Genomic DNA, 23,550 nt, shown 5'->3' on the forward strand with positions numbered 1-23,550 from the left:
AATTTATTTTTTTCTTCTGCATTAATTTGTATCAGATTATTTACTATTTCTTATGGCAGTGTGTGGTGGTGAAGCCCAGGTAGAAGGAAGGTTTTTAATGAAGTCAGACTAGATTATCATAATGGTCCCCCTTTAACTTTCCTCTGCTGCTCCCCAGAGCTTTCAGGGCTCTCCAAAACTTGACCCATGCAAGTTGTGAAAAGCTCCAACTACTGCCACGTCAAAGATGGTGCTGTAAATGTACCTCCACACATAGGAAATAGTCATTGAAGTACAAGGTCTAATTTTCTGCTGAAACATATCCCTATGCAAGCCAAATGCCATCAGTGAAACAGCAGGTAAACCCTGTGTATAATTTGATCCAAGATTTCTGACTCTCAACAAAATCTTGCTTTTTTGATCCAGCATGTGTTGCTACTTGCACACACTTAGGGCCAAATTCTGACCTCAAATACTGACCAATATGATTTCAGTGGCACTGCAAACATTGGAAATCACTGCAAAATTTGGCTCAAAGAGATTGCACAGATGTAACTAAAAGTTAGTCCTAAGACTACAGCAATTATCATTAAAAAGTCAGTTTATTCACAGGTACTATACAATAGTTTCTGAGATATACATTATTATTCCAAGCAGAGAAAAGCATCTGTTGTATTTTAGCTACCACAGTATGATAACACCAGATAATAATAATACCTAGCAATAAATATTTAATAGCAGCCATCCTATATATAGCAGAGTAGACATGCAGGGTGAGGTGGAAGTGAGCTAGAAGAGGGATTTAATAGAACTACCTTTTTTGTTACAGTGAACACTTGGGGAAAAAAAGATTAGGCATAAATAGAGTTGTTTCCAAAAGTTTACCGACAATGAATTAAAGGTGAGGAACTCCTAATGTACCTTACTGAAGTTGTACCTTTATTGATCTGTAGTACAAGAAATTGTTCCTTTATTTACTTGCATTGTGTCAATTGTTAATGGATACCAAAATCAAATAATAATTCTCTTGGAATAAACCATTTTCTAAGGAAGGAATTAGAACATAAGAATGTCCTTACTGCGTCAGACCAAAAGTCCATCCAGCCCAGTATCCTGTCTGCCGACAGTGGCCAATGCTAGGTGCCCCAGAGGGAGTGAACCTAACAGGTAATGAATTCTGTAATTGGGCATGTGAGATTAGGTATCATCCACAAAAAGTTTATAGATACTGAAAAGTGTGAACAGGAAAGAAAGGAGAGAAATGAAAAATGAACCATAGTTTAAAGTGACTGGTTTTATGTGTTTTTCAGTCATCCAGATTTATTACTTAGCACTTTTGATCCATGAAAATCATGTCTTTCTCAATTTAAAGTGAGCGGTGAGCTCAATCATAATATCACCTACTTTTCAAAAATAAACCAATAATTTCTGGTGTCTAAACAGATCCTGGAAACTACAATAAACCAAACAGGTACACTGGCCAAGCAGAGGTAGAAGAGCTACCTGCTAATTAGAAGTAGGATGAAAAGAGAAACACTAGAAACAGGTAAAGAAAAACTGTAGATGTGGAGATTGGGACGGTGCAAAAGTATTTAAGGAATATAATAGTGAAAGTGGCATTTTTCTCATGAATTAAAATGTCCAATTTAATGATAAAATATGTGTTTAGGACACAATGTTGCAATGCCCAGACTCAACGACAAACTCTTCTATGAGGTGCATAGATGTTTCCACAAAATGGTGAAGAAACAAAGAATTTTCACTGGAGATGAAAATGGTCACATATGGAATGAATCCAGACTAAGTCATTGTTGAATCTGTGTTGAAAATAAAGGAAGGCAAATGACCACCCTCATTTCAGGTCCACTAATAGACCTTTATCTGTGTGTCATTAATAACCCTGTACTACTGTCTTGACCCATTGCCTTCCAGAATTGCATTCTTAGTGAAGTTCATCCACTGTGGAGGAGAGAGGTCTAGAGGGTCTCTCTTGGTGGCTCATAAAATGAATACTAGACTCAGAGAGAGCCAAGGACAGGAACTGTGAGTGGGGTGCAGAGAAGGGACGGGCATGTTAAAGGGACTTTTGGGTTGCTGGACTTAAGAACCTGGGGGGGGAAAGGACACTGCCCAACTTACTTGGGGATGGCTCCTTTGCTCATGGTTTATGTTTATGAACCCTAGTTGCGGTGTTTTCTCAAATTAATGCTGAGTTACGTCCCTCCTTTTATTAAAAGGTTTTGCTGCACTCAGAGTCTGTGCTTGCAAGAGGGGAAGTATTGCCTTTTAGAGGCACCCGCGGGGTGGTGTGTAATTGTCCCAGGTCACTGGGTGAGGGCTCAACCTGGTTTTGTGTTGTATTGTTGAAAAGGAACCCCTAGATAAATCAACCTGGCCCTTGTTGATGCTGGCTCCACCTGGCAGAAGGGTTACAAACATATGCTGTGGAAGTGAGCCACATTAACACATGGCTTACTACCAGTGAACCTACTGAGGGCAAATACTGTAAGGGATTTTCTATGCACAGAATTGCACCACTTTACCTAAGGGTACTGTTTTTAGCAGATTTAGTTAGTCAGGTGCAAAACCCAAGATACTTTCAGTTTAAACCAGGCTTATTTTGGTTTAGTGTAAGTCAATTATGAACAGGTTTAAACTAACATGAAATTAGTCACTGTCAAACCAAAATAAGGCTATAGATACACTGCACACCTCTTGTGGCAGAGTGTAGCCTACACGTAGCTACATGCAGCAGTAAAAACAGGCTGCATCCACCTTGTGGTGTGTAGCTACATGTGTTAGTGAAAGGATTTGGCAGTATGGTGGCAACAAGGAAAGGTTCAGCAACTGGGAACTGATGGAGACTCTGTTACCAGTGCTTCTGGAGACTTTCCCTGGCCCAGTGATAGAGTGCCACTCCCCTGCCCCTTTTGCCAGGTTATATACATTGATTTTAACATTCCCGTAGTGCAAAACATCTCCCCAGGCTTCAGTAATACTAACTAGGTCAAAAATTCCAGTTCTTCTTGTTTGTTACCCAGGCTCCTAGCACTGACATGTATGGAACTGAAGAATTTCTTCTCTTTATGTCCTTTGGCTACTTGATTAATTTTGTTCTCAATATCTCAATTTTGTGCTGAGTGGCAATATCTTCCCTCTTTTTATCCTGCCCTTTTGCTAGTAGTTCAATGCCAGAATACTCTAGCCAACCTGTCCCCGAGGAAATTGATTCCTTTTCTCCTAAGGTGTGAGCCATCCAAATGATACAGTCCTATATCACCATAAAAGATGGATTAGTGTTTCACAAAACCAAAACTCTACACCCTATGTCGTTTACCTAGCCAGCACAGTGCCACAAGAAATGGTAGAAATCAAGGCACTGATTCAAATCAAAGTTTTGCATAAGACAAGAGGGCATGGAATCACCATTGCCTTTCATCATGTTCTTAATTTGGACATTAAGAATGGTAGATGAGTTGGAGGACATGATATTGGGTGATTTAGAGTTAAGCTCTTTAGTTTATGCAGATGACATAGTACAACTGGGAGACACATTCGAATGAATGATGATACTCCTTGCTACCCTGAAAAATTGGGGCAGTCAACATGGACTTACAGCAAATGCCCTGAAGACAAAGTAGTTGCATCTTGGAAAAGGGACAATAGATAAAGTGTTGAAAACAGCAGCAGTGAAGTCACAGAACAAGTAATATCTTACGTGTACCTAGGAAGCTTGATCTGTGCGTGTGGTTCCATCAAGGATGAGGTTGAAAGAACCATGATTTAGCTACAAAGCTGCACAGAAATTGATGAAATTATGGACTGATAAAAATGTTTCACTTGGTAACAAAGTGAAAATGTATCAAACCAGTGGACTAATGGCGTTACTCTATGGTCTGGAAGAAGCTGCATTCAATTAAACAAACATTAGATGTCTGGAGGAAGTAGATATGACAGTTCTTTGGAAGGCAGCAGATGTAAAGTAGGCTTTTAAGAGAAAGGAAGAAGTTAGAAGGAGAGTCGGATGTGAAATCAGGGTATGGGATTGGCTGCAATCAAAAAGATTACAATAATGGGGACACTGTAGCAAACATACAGATGACAGCATGGCAAAGAAAATAATGCAAAGGCAACCAAGGCCTGTCAGACCTAGAGACCGACCACTGATCAGATGGCATGACATTATACACAAGCACATGACTAGGCTGGGCTTAATAGAGGAACAAACCATGGACAGGAATGAATGGTGATGCTCTAATGCTCCTCCTGTCTGTAAAGATGCTTTGAAATGAGAAAAGAAAGAAGTTTGAAGATGAAAGAATAGGTGTTGTGGGTTCTTTCCAAGACTGACCTCAGTTCTAATTGGAACTACTTAGACTGCCATTCTCAGCCTGCCAATTCTGAAGTCTGCTCAGACATTATCCATAAGACTCCAGGGCTTGGTCCTCTTACTCTAAATTGTCGTTCTAAAGCTGTCTTGAAACCCTAAATTATTTTAAATATATATTACACATGAGGGTGTGTGTGTGTGTATAAATATATAATGTGTGTGTGTAATAACTTATTGAACTATATACTTGAATTCTGAAGAACCTGTTCTATAAGGACTAGAGTTGGCTGGAGAAAGGTCATTTGGTTTTGCAGAGGATATAGTTATTTCAAATTTGGTTTAGTTCTGATTTGGAATGAAAAAAAAAAGATTCTCTGTGAAAGGGAATGGAGCCCTGGCTTCATGGCACTCTGTCCACTGGGCTGCCCCAGAATTGTGGTTCCTGGAAGCCCTGGTGCCCCTGATTTTGAAGTAATCTACCTGGAAAGCTATGAAACCAGGGCTTTCCTGTAGCTCACAATGTGGGTTGCTGAGGAGCTGGGAGAGTGAGCTGGCAGGAAATTGTCTCCATGAAACATCTTGATTTTGACAACTTGGCAAATGCTGATGAAAAACTATTGTGTCAGAATTTTTATGACCTGCTCTAATAAGGACCCAAAAGACTTATGAAGTGGATAGACTCAGGAAGAAGTCAGCCCTAGAGAGGAAATAATCAAGTTTTTCATTCTGGATCATTACCTCTCCAACAGTCCAAGTCTTTGAGGATGTAAAGACAGTTAGTAGGGATGGAGAAAAATATTTGTGTTTATTTAAAATTAGTAACATTAACTAACATTTTCAGACAACTGCTTGGTGCACCTTCATGCTAAAAAGATACCCCTGCATTTGAATGAAGATAAAGCCTTTTTGTGACACTGTTTTACAAAGAAAAAATTAGATGCAATGGTAGAAAAACTTAGGCCTACGTCTAGGCGATCCCATTAAAAAAAAAAAAACACAAGAGCTGAAAACCTAGATTTTTAGACAAAATATTTTGTCTTTGTTCATACTTGTGTATATGGCCTTCTTGACGAGTTTGGGGTAATGATAAGGATCATTGTTTCCTCCTTTTTTATCTTCTGCATCACACTTTCTAAGAGTGAAACTGGGGCATAAAGCATCCTTTTAGCCAAATAGTGAGCTAGTGTCAGTTTGCAATAGCCCTTGGCCTGCTTCTCTGGTGAAGCACTTTTCCTTTGCTTTTAGATTGGATAAAAACAGCTTCATTTGGGGGTGGGTTAACCACCTGATATCATCAGGAAAACATTGATTGAATTGTCTATCTGCTGATGGCTTAGTCAGTCTGCCTTTGTGTTCACTGTAAATTACATTGATGGAGATTAGGTGAACTCCTCCCCCTTCCCCCATGATCATTTTTGCATAATTTTAACACTGAGACTTGTATTTCTTGAGCCCCCTTGTCCATTTATGTATGCCACAATCATTGTGTTACATAACTTGAAAAAGGACATTCAGTTATCCTAGAAATCAAGAATAACCAACATGACACCTCTTACCTCTAGGAGAGACTAATGTTCAGGATTCTGTCTCTGAACCACAACATGTTGCATGTTTCAGAGTGGTAGCCGTTTTAGTTTGTATCAGCAAAAACAACTATGAGTACTTGTGGCACCTTAGAGACTAACAAATCTATTTGGGCATAAGCTTTTGTGGGCTAAAACCCACTTCATCAGATGCATGTTTCATGAGCACTGTAGGCCCTGTGTGTGTTACCCATACAGAAAGGCTAGCATCTGTGGTCAAGATTTTAGGGTACAGACTGTAAAGGGATGCACATAGAATGAGATGGACTTCTTGTTTCCACCAACAGAGGGTCTCAGTAACTCCTGATGACATCCTCACTCTCCTTTGCCTCTGCAGGGATGGTTTACTTGTTCTAGGCCAGAAGGAGGTATCCCTCAGTCATTCTTATATGCTGCCTTGCTCATGAAACCTGAAGGCTCAGAAGCCATAGGCAAAGGTGGATCAAAAACACTTGGTTTTGATACTTCAGGTATCAGAGCCTGCACCTTGTCAAACTTCTCTTGCATAGTGAAAATTCTGGCCCTCTGTGTGTCTCTCTTGACTCCTTGGTGAATGGTCATTTGGGAGAGGATCAAGGAACATTTCTTTAAGTTTTCTATGAACCCATGTATCTGAAGCAAGGAGAGGCTCCTTTGAGTTGCCTCCTGCAAGCTTCCCTGGGATGGTGCTCTGATATGACTGTTACCCAGATGAGTTCCTAGACTCCTCAGCCTGGACTTTATCATTATCAGCACCTTTGTGAAGATGCTGCTGATGGAGAATCATATGAGAAGGTAACATGTTATACAGAGAGTTGTTGTTATTTTCCACAAGTGAGCCAGAGAAATTGTCAATGACAGAGTCTGATGGCTATGTGCATATAATATGTTGCCAGGCCTACAGAAGGTCTGGAGATATTGTAATGACAGCAGAACCTAAAATCTCCCTGACCAGTTTATCTTCTTCATTAAACTGCTCAGACTTTTGAGGTAAAGGAGAACTTGACTCCTGAGATTTTTCTTACTGTGGAGAAGCAGTAGAGCACTGAGCACCTTTCTTCTGGGGAAAAAAGTTCTATTATCCCTAGTTCTAGTAGTTACAAGATCTCCTTCAGGCTAATTTGAGATTTCTCATCATCCATCAAGGCCAGAGAGAGAATAAAGAAAGCATGTGGTGGTGCCTGAAGTTCTAAAAAGTAGCATGTCACACAATCTCTGTTACCTACTTGTCCGAGGCCAACTGGAACCATGTATCTGAGAACTGGGATATTTTGCCCCCAGGCCTGTTTCTGGGTGGAGTCAGGCATGATTGCTGTCAAGCCAGTGGCTTGGACTAGAAAAGAGTAATCTGAATTGTCAGCCACTGCTATCAAGCTTTTTCCCAAACAGGCTTTCACATGAGAATTTTGAGGCAAGACGATTTGTTTGGAGTAACTATCCATAGTCCAGAGTTTAAGCCACACAGCTTGCTGTCATGAGCCTCCTGGCCAGTCTCATGAAATCCATGTATCTCTCTACCATGAGCACAGTAGACAGATATTTTCTTTAGCATCAGCTTAAATTTATTATGATTCCGAGGATCTAGTATAAATCATTGCATCTGGATATTGTGTCCCTGGTGAAAACTGTTACTGCCAGAAAAGCTGTGAGCTCTGCTGACAAACTTTCAGTCCCCTTCTAAGAGTGACCTCTGTTCTACTTTCTGCTAGGTCTCTGGGAAAATAGTCACTTTGTGCAGGGAAAGTTGGCAAGGGAATGGTAAATTCTCACAGCCTTGAAAATAAGATATTTGCCCTTGAAATTCACTCACTCATCCTCTCTTTTCTGCACGATCTCAAAGGTGACCACCACCTTCCTGCTAATGGTGTCTCACATCTGAGGGAAAGCATCTCTCTTGCTTTTCTGGCTTGAGGTTACCATGGTTCAAACCTAAGAGTTCCCCTTCCTCACAGGAGGAGCTAGAGCTAGTGGAAGAGGATGAGCCTCTGGGGTGTTTCCTGGCTTTTTTGTTACATTATCTGCCCTTTGAGGATTTTTTGGTTTCTTTTGTCTCTTGGAGGGAACATTTTTGTCCTGATCTGGAAATTGATCCGTCTTTCTGGATGGTGCTCCTCTGTGGGACTCAGCTCACAAAGGAAGGCTTTGACCCCTTCGGACCACCAATTGTCATCCAATATGTAACTGGAGGGCAAATGCAGGGAGACATTCCTGAGGGAGCCCAAATTATTCTTACTCTGTTTGCCTAACCACTGACTCTAAATGAATGTGGAAGGCCATGGAGTCTCATGGACAAGACTGAGCTGTCTCTGGCATTTGCAAGAAGCGAGGTGCAACCCACATGTCTCAGACTTGGAGAGGCCAGTGCTCACTTTTCCATGAAAGCTGGCTAGCTCTTCTGTGGTTACCAGCTGAAGAAGAAAATCCCATTCACTGGAAAAGTCCAGAGGCTTGCCCTGGGTGTTTGGTCAGCTAACTATTATTTAAGCCACAACAATCTTTTAGCTATAGTTAATTCAACCATCGCCTGATCTGAGGTCCTGATAACATCAGACATGCAATTGGCCATGAAAGACCCTACATAACCTAGGGAAAGTAATATAAAGGCCAGTTCCAAATGCTCATCTTTGTCTCTTTCAATAGCAGAAGAGCATGCTGCATACAAGGCTATTTATACGGCTGTTCTGATGATTCCAAGGCAGATTAAATGCACAATGGAGATCTTGGTACTCTATGCTGCTCTGGATACACTACATCTATCCAGGAATTTCTTTTAAAAAATGTTGTCTTTCCCAGAGAAAGGGTAAAAGATTCTCATCAGTGTGGTAGAAATGGGATTACTATTAGGAAAATTCCAGTCATGATCTTGCAAGTTTCTTTGATGACAGTGCACTGACAACCCCTGAGAGGCTTCATTTGAGCTACACAATATGAGGTCACCTTGAAGTGGGTTTGCTAGTTTTTCCTCCAAAAGGGCAGACATTCTTTTTTTAGTTTTGTTTAGAAGAGCCTCAATTTCCCATAGGAGCTTGCACCACCTTTGTTCATCCACAAGCCCTTTAGCTCTAGAATAAGGAACCTAAAAACAGTTTACAGTATTATTTCTTATATTATTAATGCATATCATGAAATTTATAGGATATGCAATGTGTCTGAGTTAATGTGGAAAAGAATGTTTAGACTTCCTGATCTGAGTGATTGATTTCACAGCCTTAAAATTACATGAACTCTAGCTGCTTCTATTTAATATTAAAGCTCCATGGGGCACTAAAAATACTGAGCAGAATGACTGATAACAGATGCACTGAAAAAATGAATTTCTGTATGCCCACCCAGAAGTCAGGTTTTCATGCATTATTTTCTATATAATCCACTTAAGTTATCAATTACATTTTAGTATCTTGAAATATAGAAAAAATAAACAACATTGAGAGAAAATACTAGAGAGCAACAATAAGGTACCACAACAATTAATCAATTTCAACGTCTGCCTGTACACAATTAGGGATATGCATCTGTGTGTGATTACACATCCGTGACCCTAACACACACACCTCCCTATTTTTATATGTATTTTTCAAAAGTCTGGCCCACGAATGCTTTATGAAGTAGGAACAAATCAGGGAAACAATAAGTGATCAAACAGAGAGAGTTTGATTAACTGAAGGTGATACAACAGAAGAACAGGATTCCGGGGCTGACCAATGGTCCATCTAGTCCAGTATCCTGTCTTCCGACAATGGCCAATGACAGGTGCCCCAGAGGGAATGAACAGAACAGGTAACCATCCAGTGATCCATCTCCTGTTGCCCATCCCCAGATTTATACTTGACCCGTAATTACCTTTTTCAAAGTCACTTTTCTGATCTTTTCCTGTACTCTGCTTCTTTAAGGCAAGAGAAACAGAGTGAGAGAGGCTGCAGCTGTTGGTGCCCAAGAGCCACCACCTGCTTATGTTAACTAGGACTGAATTACACAGACTGGGTTGTAGATGATTTACTAATCTTTTCCCTAGAGGGAGGAAAACTCTATCTCTAACATCACTAATAGCTGTGAGTTATTAGTCTGTACATCTAATCTCTGTTATTACCTGCTGTGCTAGGACATGAACTCACGGCAGAGGTCAAAAGGATCAAAGGCACAAATACCCACTGAAATGAATGACATCAGTTATCGTTTTCAGTTCATAATAAAGTATGTATTTATGTGATACAAAGCCTTTGTACGCCTGGAACTGAACAATGCCTGAAATCTTGGTAGTTATACCAGCACTTACAGGCAAACTCACAACAATACCCTTTTCCTTGGCTAAAGTGACATTTACTTATTCTGAGCCTACTTTCTGGGGGAGAAAATCCTACTAAAACTATATTTTGTGAAATAAGCAAGACAGTGAAAAGCTTTAGAGTACATGTTAATTGTTTGTGACCACTTTTCATAAAGTTATGCTACACCACAAGGTGACATATCTCAATTCAGCAATAGGTACTTCTGGAAATAAACTACTACACCATCGGCACTTTCCAAACAAACAGTTAAAAAGGGTGATGTCTATCCCCAAAAGCTCACAATCTAAGGAAGACTCCATGGCAGAAAGCAATAAGAAGTGTTATTTATATTTCCTTTAGCACAGCATTTTCCAAACATTGAAAGCTGAGACCTCCCTCAGAAAATATTAAGCCAGTTATGTCCCGTTTCAGTTCCAGCTTGTATTGTTAAAGGCCTACTCATGTTAGGATTTTAATGAAATTAAATTATATTTTAAAAACACATCCTTAAATTTGTACTTTATGAACTGATAATATATACATTTATATAGGATGCTAAGTATTGCTCAAATACAAGTTATTATTTAAAACTGACATAAACATGACTTTTCATGTTTACAATATTATTACTCAACAGTGACACAGACCTATTGTTTCAGGCTCTCTGCAAATTCAGGAAGATATCTCCACATCACTTAATTTCAATCACACTTTCAAGTTCTTCTCCACAACCATAACAGCTAGAGACTAACTTTGAAAACAACAAACCTCAAACACTGGTGAACAATTTTGCACCCTTTGGAGTGTCCCTTGGAAGGCACATCTCACTGTTTAGGAGACACTGCTATGACATATTTGTAGCGAGGTCGAAGACTCACCTGTGTGGCACCTCCTGCTGGTCATCTGGGAATTAGCTCTTTTCCAGCATAAGGAGCACCCTCTGCAGGTCGGTGTCTCACCTGTCGCTGGATCCCGGTGCCCTTTACCTCAGGGTTCTGCCCCAGCAGTACCCCCACACTCTGGGTCTCCCCACCCAGGGGAACCCCCAACCCTCTAAACCCACCTTGCCTCAGTGGCTGCTGCCAGTCATCATCTAGCCCTCACCCACTGGCGCAGACTGCAGTCTGTAATGACCACTCATCATTGGCAAAGGGTTAGGACCAGCTGCCTCTGCCTATTCCCAAGCTGTATCTCTGCAGCCCCAGTACCTCTTCATACTGGGGCTGCAGAGATACAGCTTCATAGGCCTTCATCAAGGCCTGCAGCCTGGGGGTTTACCAGGCTGGCGCTCCCTAGCTCCCTTGCCTTATTCCCCAGCACTGCTCTGGTTCAGGTACCTTCCTCTCAGACAGCTAGTCCTTCTCCCTCTAGGGCTGGAGAGAGACTCCTCCAGCTTTTGGCCCAGAGCCTTCTTATCAGGGCCAGCGGGGCCCTGAGTTGGCCACAGCTGTGGCTGCTTCCCCTCCCAGCCTTTCCCAGCTGTTCTCACTCCTCTTATTTCAGGAGCGGGGTAACCACGCCACTACACATATGTTTTAAAAATGTATTTGCCTAAGAAAACCCAATGCAAATAAGTCATCCCCAAAATAAACCCAAACCCCTTTTCAAAAATGCTGGTGAAATATAGAAATAATGGAATAAAATGTTATAGTATAGAATAGAATGACAAACTTATTTTTGCAGATAGTAAGCAGCACTGGTGATAAAAATATTGTTTTTCTCACTGATAACCAAATATTGATGACCACAAAATCAATTGTGGATTAATTGGCATCAGTCTCCATGTTGGAAGGTACAGGGCTGATGTGCATATAGATAGGGTATTTCATTAATTTTATGTGATTTCTCGTGGTCATTCCTTTTACTTTCAAAATGTTCTAATTCTAGGAACAATATCACAAAGTGGTATTATGCTGTTGTCGCCAGACAATTGCAATCTTCAACATGACCTTTCCAGGAATTACATCAAAATAGGAGCAATTAGTGTGTGTGCGGTGGGGGAGTAGGGTGGGATGGGGTGTGGTGGGGTGGTCTTACAAGTGAGAAAAATATACAGATATAGGAAATATAATTCCTGAACATCTGCAATAATAGTGCAATCTAAGCAATGACCTCTCCGCAGATGTCTTGAATGTGTTCTTACTGAAACTGCCTAATGGATTCTGTAATCTATTATTTATTGCAAGAGTATCTGTTATAGATTCTTATTACAGAAATCTCCTGTGTTTACAGCATTATTGCATCTAAAATCTCTCAAAGTGGCAGAGATGCATCACCTTATTTAGAACGCAGCTAGGATTTCCTCTGTAGTTTCATTTTTACTTTATTAAAAACAAAACAACAACAAACCTCTACTTGGCCTGTTTTAATATATTAACATGTATCCTTACCTAGGCCCAATGAAAGCTACAGAAGCAGACATGGGACGATAGATATTGATACTTAGTCTTAGTGGCATACCTCCATGTTGTACTTTTCCACTGTCCTTCTCAAGGGGTCCACAACCTGCCAGCAAATCAAGATGCAAAGATCAATCAGCAGCATCCCTCCAACAATCACCATCAGCTTCTGGTCCTTAATGATCTGGAAGGACAAACAGAGCAGAGGAGGGCAGTCCCATGAGTCTGAGATTCCTCTGGAGCCTTCCTCACATGCAGTGAATAAACATGCACTCTTGCTAAATAGGCTTTTTAATAATATATAGAGAATTATTTCAGAAATAGCAGGTGAAAGAAAGATACTGTAGTTTTGTCTCCTGTTTAATGTGAGTGTCTAACAATTATATAAACAACTCAAAAGGAGATAGTGAGGACTGGTAAATACTTATTAATAAAAAATTCAGAATTCTGGAAAATATAGACGATTCATTCCCAAAGATCAATTACTATGTGTATGTGTGTGCATATAGAAGTCCATTAATTATTACAGCTCTCACCATAGCAAAAGCTATAGTTACATTTTCAATTCAGTTTGAAATCCTGTTTTCTAGTAAGGGGAATATATGTTTCCTTCGCAACCAAATGAAGAGGTTTTTTGCACATGCAGCTCAGAACAGTTAACTTTAATATTTTAAAGTTTGCATATGCCCAGATTTCAATAGAGAATAGTTGCTTTACTAGTTAAAATAAATAAATAAAACATACACTTACAGCCTTACAGGGGTATAGCAGCATCTATATATAATTTCTATTGCATACAAAAAAGTCACCTTTAATTGTCTTTTAATGTAAAGTCAAACACTTCAAAGTTAGGAAATGCCACAATTAAGATTGACTCTTAATTCAGCCCCCTTGTGCATATGCATTCTGATACAGTCTTTAATTACACAGTCACAGAGCATTTTTTCTACAGGGCCCCCATTTCAGTGTTCAATGAAAAGGCCATCAGAATGGGCAAAACAATGCATTTCCCCCTAGTCTCATTCACGGAAATGGGTAAACTGTTTTAGTGAAAATTTTTTAAACAACTTCAACCCAAGAGGGACGCCTGACATGGAAAATTTCAGCCCAAATGATTACATTTTGTCAAAGTTATAAGCATTTGAAACCAGGGTCTCATAATGGGAAGAGTTAGGCAACCTACCAGCCCTACCTATAAGAAATTGTATTTTCTATTGAGTTTCTATAAAGTTGCAGGAAGGGGTGCATATTATATCACTTCATTTTTTTTCTTCCATTTGGAAATTAAAAGCTTTCCCCTACTTGTCCTTATAGCATATACTTTCAATTTTATTTAAACTATGTAAACTTTCACATATTGTGTCTGTAATCCCTTTCCACTGAAATTTCAGGAATAAAATTATCTCTAAATCAGCTACTCCACAAGCTACTAATTAAAAAATGTGACAAAAATTATAACTAGAAACATAAGAATGAAGGAAACATATGAAAGCTCTACCTGTTTATTTAGTGGAATACATTCTCCATTCTCAGAGAAGCTACTGCAGTATTGTATGCCACTTTCTACTAGCTGCTTCCCCAATTATTTAAATTATTTGGAGTAAAAATACTAAGTTCAGCAACCAGAGTAACTGAAGTTACCTTAGGTGTTATTTCCATTTTCTTCCTTACTAAAGGCCATATACACCGCTACCTCGATATAATGCCACCCGATATAACACGAATTTGGATATAACGCGGTAAAGCAGTACTCCAGGGGGGTGGGGCTGCGCACTCCGCTGGATCAAAGCAAGTTCAATATAATATGGTTTCACCTATAACGCAGTAAGATTATTTGGCTCCCAAGGACAGCATTATATCGGGGCAGAGGTGTATCTAATATTGTTATAATTAAGGGCTAGAGCATGACCCTTACTATGTGCTCAACCATTTAATGGCTGGCACTGCAGGATGGAAGTGGGGCTGAGAGCAGCTGCTGTCACCATGTTGCTACTCCCCCTTCTGCACAGCTGGGCAAGGAGTGGGTGGAAGGGAAGGGAAGTTGCATCGGGAAAAGAGCTAGCACTGTGTACTTCCCCTGCAGACTAAATTGGAAACAGGCACTGAACTGTGACTCTCAGTCCCAGTCTGCTCTTGGCATAGCTCAATTACACCCTGCCCTTTACTCATGACCAGTTGTAAGATTACACTCTAACCCTAAGGGATGTTGTGTAAGGGGGACATTTACCCTGTGTACAGGGACAGCCCAAAGCCTTAATGCATCACTTAAGTCCTCAAAGGAGGGCTTAGGTAAATAAGTAATGCAGTTCTTGTGCTGTCCCTGGGCACAAGGGGGAATTTCATATTGAGCTAATAGGGAGGTATGAAGATAGTCAGTAAGGGCTAGGTCCATAAAAGGACTTAAGTACCTAAGTCCAACAGTTAGGACCACTGAGATCCTCAAAACCCCTGCTCTGATGCCACCTAATTCTGTAGGCACCTACACTTCCACTATTAAAGTTCCCTAGGTGTCAAAGTTTCTGCCAGTGAGCACGTGCACACATACCTCAGTTCAAGCACCCAGGCATCTATCACACGCCTAACCCCGAGTGGGATCCTCCAACTAGGTGTTCCCTCACCCATCTCACCTGTGGGGCATGATCCAGTAGGTGTTCCCTGAGCAAACCTAAATCCACACAAAATGGCCAGAGGAGGAAATGATGGTGCTAACCCCCTCATAACTACCAGGTTCATTTAACCTGATATGGAGATCGGATTTGAATTTGGGTACCCTACCTCTCAGTAGAGTACCTAACCACATGCAGAGTCACTCTAACACTCTCCCTGGCCTAACAGGAGAGACTGAGAGAACTTGTAGAATACCCCGAAGTCCAGTGGTTATGATACTCTCCTGTGAGGTGGAGACCCAAGTTTGAATCCTTCTTCACATCAGGTGGAGGGGGAATTGAACCTGGGTCTCTCACATGCCAGGTGAGTGCTCTAACCATTTGGATAAAAATTATAAGGGAAAAGTTATACACAATTGAAACCATAGTCTTATAATGGGAAATGTTAAGCAACCTACCAGCCCTACCTATAATTAATTGTATTCTATATTGATTTTCTATAAACTTGCAGGATGGGGTGTATATTATTTCACTTCATTTTTTTTCCTTCCATTTGGAAATTAAAAGCTTTTCCCTACTTATCCTTATAGTATATATTTTTAATTTTATTCAAACTATGTAAAATTTCAGATATCAGGAATAAAATTCTCTATAAATCAGTTACTACACAAGTTACTACTTAAAAAAATGTGACAAAAATTATAACTAGAAATATAAGTGATGAAGGAAACATATGAAAGTCCTTCCTCCACCTCTGTTATTGCTCACCAAAAAATGGCTTAGGTGGAGATAGGTTCCTCCTGCTGGCCCAGTCTTAGGGTATGTCTACACTACGGGATTACTCCGATTTTACAGAATTCGATTTTTGGCAACAGATTGTATAAAGTCGAGTGCATGCAGCCACACTAAGCACATTAATTTGGTGGTGTGCATCCATAGTACCGAGGCTAGCATCTACTTCCGGAGTGTTGCACTGTGGATAGCTATCCCATAGTTCCCGCAGTCTCCACTGCCCATTGAGCTCCCAATGCCTGAGGGGGCAAAAAAACATTGTCGCAGGTGGTTCTGGGTACATGTCGTCAGGCCTCCCTCTCCCTCCCTCCCTCCGTGAAAGCAACGGCAGACAACCGTTTCGCGCCTTTTTTCCTGGGTTACCTGTGCAGACACCGTACTACGGCAAGCATAGAGCCTGCATATCTGACTGTCACCGTAAGTCTCCTGGGTGCTGGCAGACGTGGGACTGCATTGCTACACAGCAGCAGCTCATTGCCTTTTGGCAGCAGATGGTGCATTAGGACTGAAAGCCATCGTCATCACAGAGAGATGGGAGTGACTCAGCCAGGTCATTTCCCATTTTCTGCCGAGGGCCCAGGAGATGTTGAGGGCTAGCAGTCATACTACACTGTCTGCTGTCAGCCTAAGATGTAAAAGATAGATGGAGTGGATCAAAACAAGAAATAGATCAGATTTGTTTTGTATTCATTTACTTCCCCCCTCCCTCCGTGAAATCAACCGCCTGCTAAACCCAGGCTTTTGAGTTCAATCCTTGAGGGGGACATTCTGTGTGACAGTTGTTTGTGTTTCTCCTTGATGCAAAGCCTCTGCCTTTGTGGAATTTAATTCTCTATAAGCCATGTCATCAGTCGCCCCTCCCTCTGTCAGAGCAACGGCAGACAATTGTTTCACGCCTTTTTTCAGTGCAGACGCCATACCATGGCAAGCATGGAGCCCGCTGAGCTCAACGCAGCAGTCAAGAACTTTGTAAACACCTCGTGCATTATCGTGCAGTTTATGCTGAACCAGAAACTGCAAAACCAGGCGAGGAGGAGGAGACGGCAGAGCGGCAATGAGAACGATGAGGACATGGACACAAAATTCTCTCAAACCACGGGCCCCGGCGCTTTGGAGATCATGGTGTTAGTGGAGCAGGTTCATGCCGCAGAATGCCGATTCTGGGCCTGGGAAACAAGCACAGACTGGTGGGACTGCATAGTGTTGCCTAAGGGCACTTTCATGGAACTTTGTGACTTGCTTTCCTCTGCCCTGAAGCACCAAAATACCAAGATGAGAGCAGCCCTCACAGTTCACAAGCGAGTGGCGGTAGCCCTGTGGAAGCTTGCAACGCCAGACAGCTACCGGTCAGTCGGGAATCAATTTGGAGTGGGCAAATCTACTGTGGGGGCTGCTGTGATGCAAGTAGCCAAAGCAATCACTGAGCTGCTGCTACTAAAGGTAGTGACTCTGGGAAATGTGCAGGTCATAGTGGATGGCTTTGCTGCAATGGGATTCCCTAACTGTGGTAGGGCGATAGATGGAACCCATATCCCTATCTTGGCACTGGAGCACCAGGGCAGCCAGTACATAAACTGCAAGGGGTACTTTTCAATGGTGCTGCAAGTACTGGTGGATCACAAGGGACGTTTCAACAACATCAACGTGGGATGGCCGGGAAGGGTTCATTATGCTCGTGTCTTCGGGAACACTACTCTGTTTAAACGGCTGCAGCAAGGGAATTACTTCCCAGACCAGAAAATAACCGTTGGGGATGTTGACATGCCTATAGTTATCCTTGGGGACCCAGCCTACCCCTTGATGCCATGGCTCATGAAGCCATGCACAGGCAGCCTGGACAGTAGTCAGGAGCTGTTCAACTACAGGCTGAGCAAGTGCAGAATGGTGGTAGAATGTGTATTTGGACGTTTAAAGGGATGCTGGTGCACGTTACTGACTCGCTCAGACCTCAGCCAAACCAATATTCCCATTGTTATTGCTGCTTGCTGTGTGCTCCACAATCTCTGTGAGAGTAAGAGGGAGATGTTTATGGCGAGGTGGGAGGTTGAGGCAAATTGCCTGGCCGCTGATTATGTGCAGCCAGACATCAGGGCAATTAGAAGAGCACACCAGGAAGTGCTGCACATCAGAGAAGCTTTGAAAACCAGTTTCATGACTGGCCAGGCTACGGTGTGACAATTGTGTGTGTTTCTCCTTGATGAAAACCCGCCCCCTTGATTGACTCATTCCCTGTAAGCCACCCACCCTCCCCCCTTCGATCACAGCTTGCTTGCAAAGAAAATAAAGTCACTATCATTTAAAAACCAAGTATTCTTTATTAATTGATTATAAAAATAGGGAGAGAACTGACAAGGTAGCCCGGGTGGGGTGTGGGAGGAGGGGCGGAGGGAAGGAAAAGGCCACTTCAAAACTTGTTGAATGACAGCTTTCTGTTGCTTGGGCTGGCCACTGGGGTGGAGTGGCAGGGTGCACGGAGCCTCCCCCCCACATTCTTGGGCGTCTGGGTGAGGAGGCTATGGAACTTGGGAAGGGGGGAGGGCGGTTAAACAGGGGCTGCAGCGGCACTCTGTGATCCTGCTGCCATTCCTGAAGCTCCACCAGATGCCGGAGCATGTCCGTTTGGTCCCGCAGTAGCTCCAGCGTTGCATCCTGCCTCCTCTGATTTTCCTGCCGCCACCTCTCATCTCGAGCGTCCCTCCTGTCCTCACGTTCGCCCCCCCTGGCATCACGTTCATCCCTCCTGTTCTCATGTTCATTGGTTGTTTTCCTGTACTGTGATACTCTGTCCTTCCACTCATTCAGATGAGCTCTTTCATTGCGGGTCAACTGCATGATCTCAGAGAACATTTCATCTCGCGTGCGTTTTTTTTGCCGCCTTATCTGAGATAGCCTTCGGGACGGAGGAGGGAAAAAAAGGGAGAGAAGTATTTTAAAAGATACATTTTACAGAACAATGGGTATACTCTTTCATGGTGAACAACACTATTCACATTACATAGCACATGTGATTTCAGTACAAGGTCGCATTTTGCATCTTAATATTGAGTGCCTGCGGCTTTGGTGTTAGAGATCACAGACACAGGCCGGGCAACAGAATTTGGCTTGCATGCAGCCATGGTAAGCCATTGTCTTTTGGCTTCTGCAACCTTCATAAAAGCAGCGCCCTCCTTTCCCATATAAAGCAAAGCCCATTGAGTGTTGTGGTTTTCATGTTAATGTGCAGCAGCAGAAACCAAACTACCCCTCGCCCCCAATCCAATTCTCTGGGATGATCGCTTTACCCCTCCCTCCCACCGCATGGCTGGTATCAGGGAAGATCCCTGCTAGCCAGAAGCGAACAGCTCAGCGCCAATGTCCCCCACCACTTGGCTAACTGCGGGGAGGATTTCTTTTCAGCCACAGGCAAATAGCCCAGTAGGAACGGCCACCTCTGAATGTTCCCTTAATTAAATTCCCATATTTCAACCAGGTTACCATGAATGATATCACTCTCCTGAGGGTAACACAGTGAGATAAAGAATGGATGTTGCTTGAATGCCAGCAAACACTGGGACCATACGCTGCCAGGCTTTGTCATGCAATGATACCAGATTACTTGCTACTAGCATGGCATGGTAAAGTGTCCTACCATGGAGGATGGAATAAGGCTGCCCTCCCCAAAAACCTTCTGCAAAGGCTTTTGGAGTACCTCCAGGAAAGCTTCATGGAGATGTCCCTGGAGGATTTCCGCTCCATCCCCAGACATGTTAACAGACTTTTCCAGTAGCTGTACTGGCTGCGAATGCATCTCAAGTCCTCAGGGCAAATTAATCATTAAAAAACACTTGCTTTTAAACCATGTTTTATATTTACAAAGGTACACTCACCAGAGGTCCCTTCTCTGGCTTCATGGTCCGGGATACTGCCTTGGGAGGGCTGGGAGGCTATTTCAGTCAGGCTGAGGAAAAGTTCCTGGCTGTTGGGGAGAACGGTGTGCTGTGTGCTCTCCACAAGCTCGTCCTCCTCCTCCTCATCTTTCCCGTCTGCAAAATCCTCAGGCATGGCTGAGAATACCCCCTCCTGGGAATCCACAATCAGGGGTGGGGTAGTGGTGGCGGCCCCCCCTAGAATTGCATGCAGCTCAGTGTAGAAGCGGCATGTCTGCGGCTCTGCCCCGGAGCATCCATTTGCTTCTTTGGCTTTCTGGTACGCTTGTCTGAGGTTCTTAACTTTCACACGGCACTGTAGTGAGTCCCTATTGTGGCCTCTCTCCATCATGCCCTTGGAGATTTTTTCAAATGTTTTGGCATTTCATCTTTTGGAACGCAGTTCTGCTAGCACAGAATCCTCTCCCCATACAGCGATCAGATCCAGTACCTCCCGTACGGTCCATTGTGGAGCTCTTTTTCAATTCTCGGACTGCATGGTTACCTGTGCTGATGAGCTCTGCATGGTCACCTGTGCTGATCAGCGCTCCACGCTGGGCAAACAGGAAATGAAATTCAAAAGTTTGTGGGGCTTTTCCTGTTTACCTGGCCAGTGCATCTGAGTTCAGATTGCTGTCCAGAGAGGTCACAATGGTGCACTGTGGGATAGCTCCCAGAGGCCAATACCGTCAAATTGCGTCCACACTAACCCTAATTCAAACTGGCAATGTTGATTTCAGCGCTACTCCCCTCATCGGAGAGGAGTACAGAAATTGATTTTAAGAGCCCTTTATGTCAAAGTAATTGGCTTTGTTGTGTGGACGGGAGCAGGGTTAATTTGATTTAACTCTGCTAAATTCGACCTAAACTCATAGTGTAGACCAGGCCTTAGGTGACTACATCCTGACATGGGGTGAGGCTTAGGCCACACCCCCTTCACCTCAGCATTTCCTCCAGGCTAACTTTTTAAAACAATATTTATTTTATAACAGAGACCAGGCTAAAACTGCTACAACAGTCTCTTGGAGAAGAAAAATACAGTAACTGCAGTTCTTTAAGACGTGTCTCCCTCTGGGTGCTCCACCTGCACCTTCAATAGGAGATTTTCATAGACATGTCTGTTCAGCCTGTGCATGCATGTTACTTCACCTCATGCTCTATGTTGTTGCTATATAGCACTGTGTGGGCTAACTGTCCTCAGTTCCTTCTCTATTACAAAGCTTCATGACCGGGAACTCCAAAGAAGAGGGAAAGAAGGGCAGGTAGCAGAGCACCCATAGAAGAACACATCTCAAAAAACTGCAATTACTGCATAGGATGAGTAACCACGTCTTCTTCTTTGAGTAGTGTCTGTATAGGTGCTCCACTCTAGGTAACTCCCAAGCAGTTCCCCTTTTAAGGAGGCGGGGGCTTCGGAGTCTAATCCAGTATGGAAGAAAGTACAGCTGAGCCAAACACACTGTCGGAAGTAGAGTTGTGAATTATTGCAAACTGTTCAGCAAATGTACACAGAGAAGCCAAAGTTGTGGCTTTACATATTTCAATGATAGGAATGTTCTTAAGAAAGGCTGTGGAGGTGGAAATATATCTCAGAGAGTGAGCTCAGATGTCAGTGGGTGCTTTGAAATTACAAGATGGGCAGCTGTTGCTAATATAGTCAGTTTTCCACCTAGAGAGCCTCCATTTAGAGATTGCAGTTCCTTTTGTTTTGTCTGCAATTGAGACAAAGAATCTGGAAATCTTCCTGAAAGGTTTAGTCCTATCAAGCTAGAAGGCCCTGGATCTCCTGACATCAGCCATGTAGACCAAGGCCTCCCCGTTATCCTGGTGAGATTATGGTGAAAGACAGGGAGCTGTATGGGCTGATTAATATGAAAATGAGAAGGTACTTTTGGCAAAAATATGGGGCGTGGTCGTAACGTAACTTTATCTCTGAAAAATCTCTGGAATGGTTAGTATGCCATAGGAGACCTTATTTCCTCCACTTGTCAAGCTGACGTGATGGCAACTAGAAATGCCATTTTCATCGATAAAAGGAGTGAGCAGGCAGCCACAGATTCAAACAGTGGTCAAGTAAGGCATTTGAGAACCAAACTGAGGTCCCAATAAGTAAGGCGTTTAACTGATGGAAAAAGGTTGCCCATGCCTTTAAGAAATCTTGTTGTCACTTAGTGGGCAAATACAGAGTAAACCCTTTTTTGGAAAATGGAAGGCCATGATGGCAGCCAGATGAACTCTAATGAGGCTCAGCGATAACTCCAAGGTCTGTAGTATAGAATATAGGACAGTATGTCTACCAGCAATAAGGTTGTTGCAATGTGTCTGGGTGATCAGGGAGAATACTGCCAGCTGTATCAGGTAAGGAAACCATGTTGGTCTGGCCATATCAGAACAATCACAATAACTCTGGCTTTGTCCTTTCTTATTTTGGGTAGGACTTTGGATATCAGAGAAGTCAGGGGGAGGGGTAGCTCAGTGGCTTGAGCATTGGCCTGCTAAACCCAGGATTATCAGTTCAATACTTGAGGGGGCCATTTAGGGAACTTGGGTAAAATCTGTCTGGGGATTGGTCCTGCTTTGAGCAGGGGGTTGGACTAGATGACCACCTGAGGTCCTTTCCAACCTTGATATTCTAATACATACAGAAGACCTGGTGACTATTATAGGTGAAAGGCATTCCTAAGGGATTGGTGACACAGATTGGCTCTGGAGCAAAAGTGAGCACATTTCCCTGTTATTGCTGTGGCAAAAAGGTCTATCTGAGGAGTACCCCATTATTGGAATACATAGTGAAGTATAGTGAAATCTATCTCCCACTCATGGTCTTGAGAGAAGTGCCTGCTGAGTCTGTCCATGGTCACTCCTGGAAGGTAAGCTGCTGCAATAACTATCTGATTGCATATACTCCAATTCCAAAGCTTTATAGCCTTGCCACAGAGGGAGGGTGATCCTGCTCCCCCTTGCCAGTTTATATAAAACATGCATGACATATCTGTTATGACCTTTATGTTTTTGCCTCTGATCAGTGGCAGAAATTGGAGACAGATGTATCTGAATGCTCTGAGTTCTGGGAGGTTGATGTGCAGAGTGGTTTCTTGGGGCATCCTCCTGCCCAGAGCTGTGTCCAACAGGGCAGCATCTGTTGTTATGACAGTCGTTGGGAGAGGGAAGGTGAAGGGGACTCCCTCACGCACATTGTGAGTGTATTTCTAACAATTGAGAGATTTCTTTACAAAAGTGGGTATGGAAAGCAGTATGTTTAGACTGTGTCTGCTTGGTGAATAAATTGTCCTGAGCCACCCTTGAAGGCATTACATGTGCAGTTGTGCATGATCTAGAAAGAAAGTGCTGGCTGCCATATGCCCCAGTAGTTGGAGACAGTTCTGACTGGGATCTGAGGGCTGATCTGAATTGTATTGACTAAGTTGGATAAGGACTGAAATCTGTTCATTGGCAGGAAGGCTCCCACTACTACTGAGTCAAAATGAGCCCCTATGAATGCCAGCTCTTGCACAGGGGTCAAGGTGGACTTCTGAATGTTCAGTTGCAGCGCCAGTATGGCCTTGTACATTGCTTGTGAAGTCACTCCAAGGAGTGTCCTTTCAGAAGCCAATCCTCTAAGTAAGGGAATACCAAAATAGCATTCCTGTGGAGGTGTGCCACTACTACCAACATGAACTTTGAAAAGACTCTCAGGGTGGATGATAGGCCA

At 42.8% G+C, this 23,550-nt stretch overlaps 1 protein-coding gene across 2 annotated transcripts in view; it reads right to left on the reverse strand.

Annotated features, from left to right (window-relative positions):
* Positions 1-23,550, reverse strand: part of GABBR2 (gamma-aminobutyric acid type B receptor subunit 2) — a 900,562-nt gene that overhangs the window by 232,526 nt on the left and 644,486 nt on the right. For both annotated transcript variants that reach the window (XM_039527208.1, XM_039527207.1), the window contains exon 13: positions 12,597-12,719. In XM_039527208.1, the coding sequence (XP_039383142.1) occupies positions 12,597-12,719 (123 nt within the window). The remainder of the gene's footprint in view (positions 1-12,596; positions 12,720-23,550) is intronic.

This window comes from Mauremys reevesii, linkage group 2 (genome assembly GCF_016161935.1).
Source record: "Mauremys reevesii isolate NIE-2019 linkage group 2, ASM1616193v1, whole genome shotgun sequence".
Taxonomy (NCBI): Eukaryota; Metazoa; Chordata; order Testudines; family Geoemydidae; genus Mauremys; species Mauremys reevesii.